Source organism: Corvus cornix, chromosome 1 (assembly GCF_000738735.6).
Source record: "Corvus cornix cornix isolate S_Up_H32 chromosome 1, ASM73873v5, whole genome shotgun sequence".
NCBI lineage: Eukaryota > Metazoa > Chordata > Aves > Passeriformes > Corvidae > Corvus > Corvus cornix.
This window is the reverse complement of record NC_046332.1, coordinates 117,720,257-117,734,628: the sequence shown is the minus strand read 5'-3', so window position 1 is coordinate 117,734,628 and position 14,372 is coordinate 117,720,257. Positions and strand designations below refer to the sequence as shown.

At 54.3% G+C, this 14,372-nt stretch overlaps 1 protein-coding gene across 1 annotated transcript; it reads right to left on the bottom strand.

Annotated features, from left to right (window-relative positions):
- Nucleotides 1-5,920: 5,920 nt before the first annotated feature.
- LOC104698076 (folate receptor alpha-like) lies at nucleotides 5,921-8,565 on the bottom strand. The gene is made up of 4 exons (XM_010413238.3): nucleotides 8,229-8,565; nucleotides 7,468-7,656; nucleotides 6,871-7,006; nucleotides 5,921-6,611 (listed from the first exon to the last, which is right to left on the bottom strand). The coding sequence occupies exons 1-4, from the start codon at nucleotides 8,364-8,366 to the stop codon at nucleotides 6,238-6,240; spliced, it is 837 nt and encodes a 278-aa protein (XP_010411540.3). The 5' UTR covers nucleotides 8,367-8,565; the 3' UTR covers nucleotides 5,921-6,237.
- Nucleotides 8,566-14,372: the final 5,807 nt, after the last annotated feature.

The window sequence follows — 14,372 nt, the reverse complement described above, 5'->3', positions numbered from 1 at the left end:
TGCTGATGTAAAAAACAGCTTCTGGTCACACTTTGCTCTCTGCTTGATCACTTATGCTTTTAGGGATCCTTGTGGCCCCACAGGGGAGTCAGGAGGGGAAACCTTGTCTGCATGGAGAGTTCTGAAGGGAAAACCCATGTGCAGCCAGAAATCCCAGAATCCCAGGATCCCTGAGGCTGGAAAAGCCCTCCCAGCCCAGCCAGGCCCAGCTGTGCCCAATGCCCACCTTGTCCCCAGCCCAGAGCACTGAGTGCCACCTCCAGCCCTTCCTGGGACACCTCCAGGGATGGGCACTCCAAACCTCCCTGGGCAGCCCCTGCCAAGGCCTGAGCTCCCTTTCCATGGGGAAATTCCTGCTGCTGTCCACCCTGAGCCTCCCCTGGCCCAGCCTGAGGCCATTCCCTCTCCTCCTGTCCCTGTTCCCTGGCAGCAGAGCCCGACCCCCCCGGCTGCCCCCTCCTGTCAGGGACTTGTGCAGAGCCACAAGGTCCCCCCTGAGCCTCCTTTGCTCCAGCCTGAGCCCCTTTCCCAGCTCCCTCAGCCGCTCCTCATGGGACTGACTCTCTAATAACTCTCAGTATCACTGCAATGACATCTTTGCTCAAAGTCAGGTCCCCGGACTAAGTATGGATGAGACTCACAGAGTGCAAAGTCTGGCTTAAATCCAGGATGTTCAAGAAAAACAAACAATTTCCACCCCAGCTTTAGGTATGTGTTTATTTTTTTAAAGCTGAGAAATCCAACCATCCCATGTGATTTGCTGATGAAAATACAGGAAGGGTTGGTGGCTCTTCACCAAGACCCAACTGTTTATTACCACTGAAATATCACCCAGAAGTTGGTGGAACCTTCTGGTGCAAGGAGTCCTGCCCATGGTGAGGGGTGGAACAAAATGATCTTTAAGGTCTCTTCCAACCCAAACCCTGCTGGGATTCTGTCAGTCAAGACCTCCTCTCACTGGTAGTGAAGATCAACCCAGCACCAGGAGGAGAAGCTGTCCTGGATGTACATAAGGAACCTCAAAATGTACAACCAGCAAATGAGATGTGCAGGGCAGTGGTGGAAAATAAATATCTAACATGAGATTTCAGATGGAAATATGAAAAAGAGGAATACAAGGAGCCTTGAGAGATTGTGTAGTCCCTCTGCCCCCTGGAAGGACAACAGCTCACCCAAACCAACCCAGAAGGGTGTTCAGTAAATCTGGTCTAACATTCCTGGATGGCACCTCCATAAAACCCTTGTGCCTGAAAGGAGCCCTTGTGCTTCATATCCTGTGGAATTTTATTTATTTTGTTGCTAATGGGTCTTTGTGTTCCCTCACAGACGGTGCCTCCACTTGGGTTTGGTGCTGTCGAGGCACCAGAGGGAGGCTGGAGTTACACCAAAAATGGTAGGCAGTCAGGCAGTACTGAACTAATAAACACCCAGTCTGGTGCATTCTCATGGAATACACGGATTAAAGGCCAGATCAGCCAGGGAAGGTCAGCTCTATGTCCCCAGTATGACACGACAACAGCGTGACATGACAACGTGACAACACCCCAAAAGATGGCTGTTTCCTGAGGAGCTCATTGATGAAAGCTGGGAATAACTGCAGAAATCAGACCACTTCCTTCATCTTCAGCAATGAATAATTGATAACCTCATTTTTCAAGCGAGTTTTGTCCTCCCTTTTGTGGTTGTTTCATTTGATCGTTCTCTGCCCTCTTGTTTCCCAGGACGTTGTGAGAGACGTGTGCCAGGTGTGACTGCAGTCGGGGCCGAGTTAATTCCCTGGCTGTGCCCTGGCAGCCGGACGTGCTGCCCCAGCTGGAGGAGAAATTACTGCACTTTGTCACAACTTGTTCCTAAGAAATCCACAGTCGCTGCTGCCATGTGTGCTCCGAAAGGATTGGGCTTCTCTGTTTCACGGTTTTTCAGGAATTGAATGTTAATCGAAGCGGTTCTTTGCCCATTTCCACATCTCCTAAGGCAGGCTCTGGGCTTGCCTCACTCCACGCTGGTTTTCATTCCATTCATCTTCTGTTCATCCTCCAAGATCTCTGCCAGCAGCCCTTGGGCTGCTCCTGCCCCTCTGTAAGTGCTCCCAGGGGAATTGTAACCCTGCCCTTACAGTGCCCTGGTACTTTTAAACCATCTGTTTTATTAACTTCTAATTTTTTTCCCCTATTCCCCCTGATTTCTGACTTTGCTGCTGATGTTAGACTACTTCAGGAAAAATAATTTATAACAAAAACCCAAGGAACTGCCATGCCTGGTCACACCATCTATCACTCCATGTGCTTCCCCAGCATTGGAATAACAAAGCAGCTCGTACATCAATCTGCCCCTTGCTGAATGCAAATCACTTCTCGCCTTCCCAGCCTTCTCTTTTGCTCTCCATGCTTGTGCCATTTCCTTCTGTAAATCATCTGGTTTTTCTCATGCCAGGGATCACTGCAAAGGTGGGAATTTATGCCTGGTGCCTTCTAGTGCCCTTCTTGCCTAGCCATTGCATCGGTGAGGTTTGGAAACTGCTATTTTGATTCCATCTCTAATGAACCTCATGGCTTCCTGAAACGTGGCCTCCTGGGCATCGTCCTTGTGCAATGCGAGAATCCTGGAATGGTTTGGGTTGGAAGGACCTTACAGCCCATCCAGTGCCACCCTGGCCATGGGCAGGGACACCTTCCACTGTCCCAGGCTGCTCCAAGCCCTGTCCAGCCCAGCCTTGGACACTGCCAGGGATGGGACAAGGACATACCTCTACCTCAGTATTCCCAAGCCCACCCTGCTGAGGTCCAGAGCTTTCAGCTACGAAAACCAGACAAACAAAAACAAATAAAACACCCCACAGAATGAAGATCTTTAGCAGTGAAGGTCCTGCTCAGTGCACTTTGTCTCTCCTTGAAATATTCACCACGGACACCACGGGGAATGTAATATTCCTACGCAGCCCATAGGGCTGTTTAGGCAAATCCATGAGATGGATGAAAGTCAGATATCCCAGGGTGTAGAAAGTAGTTTGGGATAGGGCTGAGACCAGTTTCTCTTCATCTTCCTCCCAAGCTCTGCCTCTCTGCCTGCAGTGCATCTCCAGCTCTCCGTCCCCTCTTGCCCCACCCCACCACAGCCTGGCCTCTGCCACAGCTCTGGTCCGATGACCCTGCCCAGGACCCGCCCTCCCCTCCACACTGCCAGTGTCCCCCCAGCTCCAACAGCATCCCCAAGCCCTCACTGACCCCCCCTCGGTCACCTCCCCCAGAGCAGCCACCAGCTCCTCTCTGACCCCTTGCTTTGGGCACCACCTTCCTCGGCCTGGGCACATTTACTTGCACAGAGCCACCATTTCTGGGGTGAAAGCCAGTCTGAGCTGGGAGAAACCGCTGAGAACACTCGACCCTTAGAAATGGCCAGGGCGTGTCTGCAGCTGGGAGTGCCTCGAAGAGGAGCTGGCTGCAGCACCTCTTGGAGCTCGTCCCAGAGTGACTTTAAAGGATAAAACTATGAATGGCTGGAAGCCATGAGGTCAGGTCTCCTTCCAGGCACAGGGTTCCCATGTGGGTTTGGGACAGGAGGAGATCACACTGCTCCTCCGCAGGATCCCAACGTACTTCTAAGAGAAAAGAACCTGGACATCTGTTGGACACAGTGGCAGAGCTGAGCAGAACCCACCAGACACCAAGCCCACAGACAGCAGGAATTGCCCAAACCAGATTTTCCTTCTCCCTGAGCAGCTTTGCCTTCTGAGTTGTTTGATTTGCGCCCTTTATGGAGGTCCCTGTCACAGGAATCAGCTCCCAGTGCTCCCTCTGCTCTGTCCCTACCTGGGGCAGGCAGGGCAAACCTCACCCCCCACACATGGGCTAGAAAACATTTCTAAGCCCTGGTCAGTTGTGGGCTCCACCTTCAGATTTTGGAGACAACATATTACATTTAGAGCAATTAGATTAAATTTTTCATATTTAAGTTAGAGAGGGAAAGTGCTTCTCTGTTCCATGTAAAGGCAAGGAATTAGTGATCAGCTGTGACAGAGACTACATCATTGGGAACATTTTAAAATAAAAATTTGCCAGAAAAGCTTCTGGAAACAGCTGCTCTGATCTAAAAACTCCTGCAAATATTTGAAGTACTACGAAGGTCTGCAGCTTGGACTTGGCCTGGCCTGGGCAGCCCTGGCATTGCCCCATGGGCAGAGTGGGAGAGAAACTTTATTGTGGAGACCCTCCCACTGAGTCATGAGGAGCAGAAAGGACCCCCAAACACTCCCCACAGACCCCCAAAACCCTAACCCCCACCCAGATTCCATGGCTTCCTGAACTCTGTCCCAGAGAGGCGTCTGGGTGTGGCTGGATCCAACCCCAGCCCCAGACTTAGTCGATGATTTGTGCCTGAAGGATTCTACAGCTGTGATTGAACCTTTACGTGACTTAGTCCTCTAGGATTAAGGATGGGAAACCAAACATATTTAGATAAACAAATGAATTATTATTATAATGATTAGACTAAGAGGCCTTAACCAGCATTATTGACTGCACAGCACAGGTAGCTACAAGCACCAGTGTAATGCACTGTTGGAAACAAGCCCAAAGCAGTTCAGTTAAAGCCAGCAGAGCCCATTATTGAGCAGAGATTGGTGTCACTCACCCAGACCAAGGGCCATGGGCAGATTGCTTTGGCTCAGCCTTGAGAAGTGACCTTGAGGGGCATCCCTAGGGGGAACTCGGGCAAAGGGGGTGTTAGAAGATGCCCAGATTAAAAAGCTTTTATGGGATAAAGCCCCCAGACTGGCAGTCAGGTGCCTCTGGGCTGTGCCAGCTCAGCAGCTTTAGGGAAGGTGTCAGTGGCAGCACCTGGGGGTTCCTTTCTCAGGTACTTCACCAGCTCTGCCACACCTTCACCTCACTCAGGATGCTGAACTTCGGGATTGAGGAGACAGGCTGGTTCCAGCTTTATCCAACCCCAAAAGCAGCAGGACCCCCTCTCTATCCCCACTCCAGGCAGGGCATCCGGCTCTTCCCACCCTCTGCCTTTCCTTTCAAGGAGTTGCTGAAGTTCTGCTGAAGTTTCTGCTTCAGAGGAAGCACAGCAGCAAGTCTTTGCACAGATCCTGCAGGTCTGGGAGCCTTTACCCTGCTTTGAAGCAACCCAGCTCTCGAGCCCACAGCAGGTGTGGGCAGGGCTGAGCCAGCTCCCCTGGGCTGCAGCCAAGGACAGGGAGGGTCCTGCTGGCAGCCTCTGGCCAGGAGCACATCAGGACAGTCCTGCTCCTCTGCCCCACCGAGGTGGGACCCCACCTGCAGAGCTGCCCCAGCCCTGGGGTCCAGCAAAAGGAGTACCTGGAGCTGCTGGAGAGAGCCCAGAGGAGGCCCTGGAGTTGCTCCATGGGTGGAGCCCCTCTGCTCTGGAGCCAGGCTGGCAGAGCTGGGAGTGCTCACCTGGAGAAGAGAAGGCTCCAGGGAGAGCTCAGAGCCCCTTGCAGGGCCTAAAGGGGCTCCAGGAGAGCTGCAGAGGGACTGGGGACAAGGGCTGGAGGGCCAGGAGCCAGGGAATGGCTTCCCAGTGCCAGAGGGCAGGGCTGGATGGGAGATTGGGCAGGAATTGTTCCCTGGGAGGGTGGGCAGGCCCTGGCACAGGGTGCCCAGAGCAGCTGGGGCTGCCCCTGGATCCCTGGCAGTGCCCAAGGCCAGGCTGGACATTGGGGCTTGGAGCAGCCTGGGACAGTGGGAGGTGTCCCTGCCATGGCAGGAGAGTGGAGAGAGCTGAGCTTTGACATCTCTTCCAATCCAAACCATTTATAATTTTATGATCTTTCCTACCCCCAGGCCAATTCCTACATTTCCAGATCCCACACCCACCACCACCCCAGCCCAGCCACCTCCCTCCACCCCCAGGACACTTCCCCCTCCTCAGGAATATTTCACATCAGTACAGCAAGGCTGATCCAGAGAAAGACTTTATTATCAAACCCACCCTTCAGGGAGTCACAGCAGCCCAAAGGACCAGACACCAGAGCTCAGCCAACCCAGCACACGGCCATGGGCTGGGAACAGATGTGGAGGAGCTCCCACATCAGAGCAGAGATTGTATTGCCCTTCCCTCAGTGGCAAGAAAATCTGTGTCCTGGTCAGCAGCCACAAGAGGTGGGTATCAAGGTCCAACAACACAACTTGTGCTGAGCACTGGACAGACTGACAGGGTCATCTGTGCCACTTCCTCTTGCGGAGCAGCTGGAGCAGGCCAGGCCATGCCCCTTCACAGAGCCGCCACAGGGACCCCCATCCGCGGGATCCCACAGCCCCCAGCGACCTCGGGGAGCAGCACAAGGGCCAGGGGCAGCAGGGCCAGGGCAGACCAGGGCAGAGCATGCGCAGCTTGGTCCCTCTCAGGAGCCGCTTTCTCCCCCTGAGCAGGGGAGCAGGTCTTTTCCCAAGCGTAGTATCTCGCCACAGCCACGTTGGGGTTCCCCTGGGCAGGGTCAAACCACATCTGGATGCAGCGCCCGCTGCCCCGGTGCTCGGGGCTGTATTTGTAGGAGTTGGACCAGATCTTCTCGCACAGGTCTTTGGGTCGGGGGAAGACCTCGCTGAAGGGCCTGCACATGGAGCCCCAGGGACAGCGGTTGGTTCCTGGGGACAGAGCACCGCAGCAGAAAACCTCCGTGAGAGCACTGGGACAGCCCTTCCCTCCCGTCCTTCCCCCTGGGAGGAGCAGGTCACCTGCCCACGGCCCATCGCTACGCCGCAGCTGGGCACTGAGGGCTAGGCCACCTGCTTGACCACCTGCTTGACCACCCCAGAGAAGTGAGAGAGCTTTGGGCTCCTGGCAGCAGCGATGCTGCCAGTGACCTGCCTGGGGGTGAGGAGGGGTTCCCCAGAGCCCACCAACCTGTTGCCCAGTTCCAGCCCTTGTGCCAGTTCTCTTTGCACGTGAGGGCATCCTTGCAGTCCTTCCACCACTCCTCGCAGTCCTCCTTGCAGAGCGGCACGTGGAGAATCCTCTCCCGACGCCAGCTGCTGTCAACCTGCAGGACACAGGACCAGGCACACTGGGGAGGGCCATTGAAAGTCAAGGGCAAGATCTGCCACATCCCAGATCCCCCCAGCCCCTCCCATGGGGCTCCACAGCTGGTCCCAGAGGAGTTTCAGCCTCAGCAGAGATGTGTCTTGACACAAGGAATTCTTCTATCAGTCAGAGGCCAGAAAAGTCCTTGGAATCTTTCTACCCTGTGGGAAAAGTTGAGACACCCCAGCTATTGAAGAGAAATCCTTCCCTGGGAGGGTGGGCAGGCCCTGGCACAGGGTGCCCAGAGCAGCTGGGGCTGCCCCTGGATCCCTGGCAGTGTCCAAGGCCAGGCTGGACATTGGGGCTTGGAGCAGCCTGGGACAGTGGGAGGTGTCCCTGCCCATGGCAGGGGTGGCACTGGATGGGCTTTAAGGTCCCTTCCAACCCAAACAGTTCCATGATTCCTTGATCAGATCCTACCTGGTCAATCCAGGGCCCCAGGTTGGGTGAGCACTCATACAAGCACGTGTCCTGGATGAAGTGGCGCTTGCATTTGGGTGGCATCACCCCACAGTGGTTCCAGTTGAAGTTGTACAGGTTGGATTGGTCCTTGTGGGCTTCTGAACTGGTGTTGGCTGTGCAGCAGGCGTTGTCCTTCCAGGGAGAGCACTGCAACAGAGCAAGGGACAGGCTGGTCCGGGTGGGCAGGCAGGAGCTCCAGGAGGGCAGGGGATGCCGCAGGTGCCGGCTCCCTGCAGAGCCCACAGCAAGGGGCCTTCAGCAACCAGAGGATTTTATCTTCTTCAGTGAACTCCTGGTCACTTTGGGCTCAGGAGTTCAGCACTGCAGCATGGCAGAACTGGAGGGACAGCAGATCAGATCCTCAGGAACAGAAACAAACCCCCTTTTCCTCCACCAGGAGCCTGGGGCAGAGCAACAAGAATCTCCAACACGGAGAGGGAGCAGAGGAGTTTCTCTTCACCATCCTTTCCCTTGCTGTGCTCTGGGGTACCTGAGCTTCAGGAGGGGCTTAAAGAGGGGTGGCACAGAGCTGACAAATCCCCACACCACTGCCCCCGCTCTGGCCATTTGCTGAAAGAAGGCAGCAAACAAACAGGTCTCACACCCAGCACAGGCTTTCTCCCTCAGGCAGATGGGGGGCCAAGCCCAAACCAGTCCCCGGTGGGGAGGCAGGTACAGGGGGCCCAGACAGTCCCACCCAGCCCATCAGCAGCTCCTACCTGGTCATGCAGCTTCCCCTCGGGGCCAGGCTTGTGCTTGTGGTGTTTGGCATCCATGCAGATGTTCAGCAGTGGGTTCTTCACCGGCACCGCAGCATCGGCAGCCAGCAGCACCAGCAGCGCCAGTGCCACGGCCATGGCCACAGCCAGCCTGGGGGAAGGGAGCTCTGCGGAGAGGGGACAGCACAGGACGGGTGACAGAGCAGGACAGAGGGGACAGCACACGAGAGGGTTTGGCACAGGTGGCAGCGAGGGAGGTGCTGTGGAGGCCGGGCACTGCTGAGGACCTGCCGGCGGCTCATGGCACCAAGGACACAAGCGCAGCCCCCCTGAGCCAGGCTGCAAGGTCAGCGGCACGTTATCATCAGGACAACACTGCATCGGGGACAAACAGCCCTGGGAGAGCTCAGACCAGCCAACAATTCACCTCCCCTGAGGGAAGAGGGGATGCTGTGTGAGACCCACTCAGTTTGGGGCCCTTTTGCCACCCTACTGCTTCAGAGAGAAGTTTCCGGCCCCCAAACCTTCTGCACCAAGACATGGGGAGTCCAGGGATCTCTCTCGTGAGTGTCCAGAGGGGCAGGGAATGCAGCAAAACACCAGCACCTTGTGTGGACCACGAGCTGCAGAGGCCCATGCTGTTGTCAGGAGAATGCTAACACAGGAGAACATTTCCTTTATCTGCATCTGAGACTTGGAAACCCTCACCTGAGGTCTCCTGCAGAGACCTGAATCATCAAACAATCACAGAGGGGTTTGGGTTGGAAGGAATCTCAAAGCCCACCCAGTCCCATGGGCAGGGACACCTTGCACTGCCCCAGGCTGCTCCAAGCCCCAGTGTCCAGCCTGGTCCGATTTGAGCAATAAAAGACATTTCACACCATCATGCCTTGGCCTCCTCTGCCTGCCCAGAGGCTGGCACAAATTTTATACTAATTTTCTAAAAAAACACCCAAAATTCAACCCCAAACCAACCAACCAACAACAAGACTTAATCAAGAAAATCCTTCCCAATCCTTGTTTACACAGCACAAGGGTCTAAACCAGACACCTTTTAAGAAGAGTTTTGCAAAACACAGCAGCAAGACAAAGCATTTACAGCACTAAAATGGCACAAAACACCCCAGAAAAAGCAGCTGCAGGCCTGAGGAGACAGACACAGAAATCTGAGAACTAGGAAGCAGCTAATAAGTGCATTATAACTACATTTATGCCCCCAAATCAACTGCCAGCCTTACCAGCCATAAAAGCCCCTAAACTCTCCACACCACCTTACAAACACTCAGCTCAGCAGCTTCCTGGGGCAGCTTTAATAGGAGAGCTCCTGGCACTGGGGAGGAATTCCCCCTCTGTTTAACGAGCTTTGACTCGTGCCAGTGTTTGTTATCACAGGGGCCAATATTATGGTGGCAACCAGCTCATCCAGCCTCTTGCACAAGCAGCACCTCTCGCCTGGGAATCAATCCAGCGTTTCTTTCCAAAGCAGGTGCCTTATGAGCCCTGACCTGTCATAACAAGCCCTATTTCCTCTACTGACCCTGCATCAGGCAGTTTGGGCTTGGACCATTGCATGAGGCAGAAGAACTCAGGAGAGACTGACCCAGGGCTCTGGGTATGGAATAAATAATGGGATAAGTGCAAAAGGCAGCGAATGACACACAGGCTGCTGCCTCAGAAGGAGCAATAACAGCTCCCACCACAAAGCAGAAACGCAGGGACTGAGGGGAAGCAGTGCACCTCCTTGTAATGCCTGAGCACATCCATCGGTGCTAAAAGCTTCACCACAGCCTGTGGAAAGCCCTTGCCCTCAGCATGGGGGCAGAGTCTTCCTCCTGGAGCACATTTTGGGGCTGATTTGCTCTTTTCTTCACTCACATCACTGATGTTCTGGTGATGAATCACTTGCCTAAGGAGCAGATCTTTCTCAATTTCATTGGTGAACACTTCAGGCTCTGGGAGACCCTGCTTTGGTGATCACAGAATCACTGACGCTGGAAGAGACCTCCCCACCTTGTCCCCAGCCCAGAGCACTGAGTGCCACCTCCAGCCCTTCCTGGGACACCTCCAGGGATGGGCACTCCAAACCTCCCTGGGCAGCCCCTGCCAAGGCCTGAGCTCCCTTTCCATGGGGAAATTCCTGCTGCTGTCCACCCTGAGCCTCCCCTGGCCCAGCCTGAGGCCGTTCCCTCTCCTCCTGTCCCTGTTCCCTGGCAGCAGAGCCCGAACCCCCGGCTGCCCCCTCCTGTCAGGTAGAAACAACCTTGTGCTTCCAACCCCTCACGTTGGAGGTGTCACTGAGCAGATCTTCCCCCACCCATTCTGACCCTTTGCCATCTCTGCTCCCTCCACACGAAGAGTTTTGCCCCTCGAGGCGCAGGACTGTGGCAGTTTCAGATGCCCTGTGCTGTCCTGCCAATGTTTCCTGCTCCTTGCCAGGGAATTTCTAATATTTGGTTTGTTTTTGGAACTGCTGATCACTGAACTGTGTTGTAACATTGTCAGAGCAGTGACAGCTTGTTCCTGAGAGATAATTGTCAGCCACCAGCCTGTCATCTTCCATCTGACGTGTTCTCCCCAGTGTATCTCTGTGTGTTCATCTCAACTGCTTTTTCTTTGAAATCTGTTGTTTTATTTTTCAGTGACTCAGTCGTACCACGTGTCACGTCCCACTCCTATGTAGAAGGGAGCACCCAAGAGTCATAGGTGTCCATGATCACAAAAGAAAGCCAGAAACTAGAAGGGTCCAAAAAACAAAGCTCACCAAGTTTTATTGGCCAGTTCCACTCCTGGTGTGGAAATTGATGCATGTTTTGCCCCTACTTTGTAGTAGTGAGAGAAATGAAAGAGTAAAAGGAAAGAGGGAGGAAGGAGAGTGTGGAAGAGAGATTGGATGGGAAAGGAGATCACGAGTCCTGGCTCCAGCATCGATCCTAACAGGGGGGTCCTGGGACACTGCCTGGGCTTGGGGGGACATAGGTAAGTTTTCCCCACCCTGGTATTGGGTTTCTTGCTCGTTGTGTATACGTGAGCATGTGCAGTCTGTTCTTCTGGACCTTTCTGGACATGGGTAGAGGGGCTTTGGGGGTCTTTTAGTGGTCTTGATCCCTCCCTACTGGCTCAACCCTCAGTCAGCAGTTCGTGCCAGCTCCTTGACCCCACTCCTGCGCTGGAGCTGTCTTTGTGGTGTTTCGTCACCACGGACCAGAACAGGGAAGTTGGCCCCGGAGTGGTGCTGCCCCAGAAAGGCGCTGCCCCATCCCTGGACTGCCCCTTCCCGGTCACATCCTGGTCCAGTCCTGGTTTAACCTTCTCGCTCCAGTGGACATCAGGAATTTGAGGCACAGCAACGCGTTTATTCCTTCCTGCCCAGGCTTCTGCACCATGGACTTCTGCAGATTTTTACAGCTGGTCCTGGAGCGATTCAGTGCCATCAGAGACTGGGTTGACTTGATGTTTTCCCCTCCTTTTCCCAGACAAAATTTGTTGAAAAGCAGAAATGATAGAATCAAAGGAGTGTTTGGTTGGGAGGGACATTAAAGCTCATCCAAATCTGACCCCCTGCAGGGGCAGGGACACCTGCCACTGTCCCAGGCTGCTCCAAGCCTCATCCAGCCTGGCCTGGAAAACTTCCAGGGATGGGGCTTCTCCATTTACCCATGGTTCAGCCCCGTACTACATTTCCTGTGACCTTTTCCTGCACAGACACCGTGTTCATGGGTGTGCAGATCTCCCCATCTCTCCAAAAAGCTTTCCTGGCTGTCCCACGTGAATGTGCAGACCTTGTCCCTGCAGGGGGAACTTGTGCCTGGGATGGTGCAGAGCACAGGGAATGTCTCCCTGTTGTCCTGCTTGTATCCCTGTAAACCTCCACTACCTAAATATGCTGCATTTTCCCACACCAGATGCTCATTCTTTGCTCTCTTTGTCACCTCCAAACCATTTTTGTCCCTCTCTGAGCTTGTATTTCCTCAGCTGAGCATCCCAGAGTTGTTTATAGCCATGAGGTCCCCGGTACCAGCCCGTGCCCAGCTCTCACTGCCTTGTGCCCCTCTGTACCACACCCTGAGTCCCCCCTCCTGGAGGCCCTGCCATCCTGCCAGGTGAGTATTTCTCTGCACTACCTCGGTGTGTTGAAGTCTTGAACTTCTCTCCCTCAGCACAGGATTTTGCTGTTCTCTGCACACAGTCAAAGCAATGAGGAGCAAAAGAGCCATTGCCACAGTCTGAATCAGCTGCCTTCTCCGCTAAAAACAAACCCACAGGACGAGATCACAGAGAGCAAAGCTGGCATGGCTCAGTTCCCTGAGACCTTGCAGACTCAGTGCAAAGCCCATGGCCAGCAGTGGCCGTGCTGTGGGCTATGGGTTCAGTGTGCAGGACCTGTGTCACAGCTCTCAGCCAGGCTGGGGACACAAAATCACGGAAAGATGGATGGGTATGGGTTGGGAAGGGCCTTAAACACAATCAGCTCCCCCCCTGCCATGGGCAGGGACACCTCCCCCTAGAAGAAAATCAAATTCCAGAAAACAAAAGCCAAAAAATCTCTTCAGTCTCTGTATCAGAGGGACTCCCACCTGACATGGGGAGGGTGTTTCCCTGAGGTTTTTGCTGATCGGAGCTCCCTGGGGGAGGCTGGAAGTGGCTTCAAGGCTGTGTGAGGGGGCTGAGGGGGTGGGATTGCAGACTGAGATGGCTGGGCACAGATCATCTTCCTGCAATCGAAACACGTCGTGAACTGCAAGACGTGAGGGTGCTTAGAAAGTCAATCCCAGAGGATTCAAACACTCAGCTGAGTCACAACCATAATTAGCAGGATTAAACCAGTGCCTGAGGACAGACTGTGCTGTTGCCTTAGGCCCGAGCAGACTTGTCCCACAGATTTTGGGTTAAATTTCATTTTAATTGGTGCTTTTATTCCAGATGAGGCCTATCTGACCAGAAAGGAGAGCTGGAAAAGGGCCTGGGGTCCTGGTGGGTACCAGTGACCCCGAGGTCACTAGGAGACCTCTCAGTGAAGGTGGCTGGTGGTGGATCTTTGGGGGAGCTGGGGCTCTCAGGCTGTGCAGGACAGTGGTTTCCCAGCAGTTCCACCCTGGTGAGACCATGTCTAGGCACTGAGTCTGGCTCTCCCAGCACGGCAGACAGTGATGGGCTGGAGATGTTGGACAGGCTTGGGGGGGGGGGGTGTTTATTTCCAATCCCCCTGCTTTAACCTTGACAAGATGTATTCCATCCACACTTTCTTCACCCCTGAGGACCAGGGCCTTGAGCACCTGCACCTCGCACACCTGTGCTGTGCTAATCTCCAATATTGCAGTGGTCAGCCTGCCCAAGAGTCACAAATTTGTGAAAAATGCTTCTCCCACTGCTGACATTCTCGTGGCCGACATCTGCTGCTGGTCCCATCACCATGAATCCCATTCTGTAGTGAGCGAAAGCCGGGTGGGTCCTGGACCACCAGAAAGCTGCAAGAAGCCAAATGTGACCCCACAGTCGTGCTATGAGCTGGGCTGGAGCTGGGAGTCTGCCACAGTGGCACGAGTGGGTGGGCAGAGCCTCACGGGGGGGTGGGGTCACACAGCTCAGAAAGACAGCAGAAATTATGCTCAGAATTGAAGGGCAAACATCACCTGGTGCCAACCGGAAAAACTGCACAGACCTGGACGATAAAATTCTGCCTGAGAGTTGTGAATTCTCATGATGATCAGAGCCTCAGGCTGGGCCAGGGGAGGCTCAGGGTGGACAGCAGCAGGAATTTCCCCATGGAAAGGAGCTCAGGCCTTGGCAGGGGCTGCCCAGGGGAGGTTTGGAGTGCCCATCCCTGGAGGTGTCCCAGGAAGGGCTGGAGGTGGCACTCAGTGCTCTGGGCTGGGGACAAGGTGGGCATTGGGCACAGCTGGGCCTGGCTGGGCTGGGAGGGCTTTTCCAGCCTCAGGGATTCTATTCTACAATTCTCTGATTCTGTGGTCTTTAGGTCCCTTCCAATCCAAACCATTCCATGCTTCCATGACTCTGTGCATGCCATTTTTATGGTCAGATGTGGCTTTGTGCATTGGACACCTAATGTGGTTAATTTGGAGAAATGCCCATACCCTGAGTGACGTCACCGCATAAATATTTGAACCAAACATAATTTCCTCTATT

What these genes read in the sequence shown, in the direction of transcription:
- LOC104698076 (XM_010413238.3), bottom strand. Translation starts at nt 8,366, where the DNA reads ATGGCCGTGGCACTGGCGCTGCTGGTGCTGCTGGCTGCCGATGCTGCG. An exon ending in AGGGGAAGCTGCATGACCAG is followed by an intron (nt 7,657 to 8,228) that starts GTAGGAGCTGCT and finishes GCTCTGTTGCAG; the next exon opens with TGCTCTCCCTGGAAGGACAA. An exon ending in TGGGGCCCTGGATTGACCAG is followed by an intron (nt 7,007 to 7,467) that starts GTAGGATCTGAT and finishes TGTGTCCTGCAG; the next exon opens with GTTGACAGCAGCTGGCGTCG.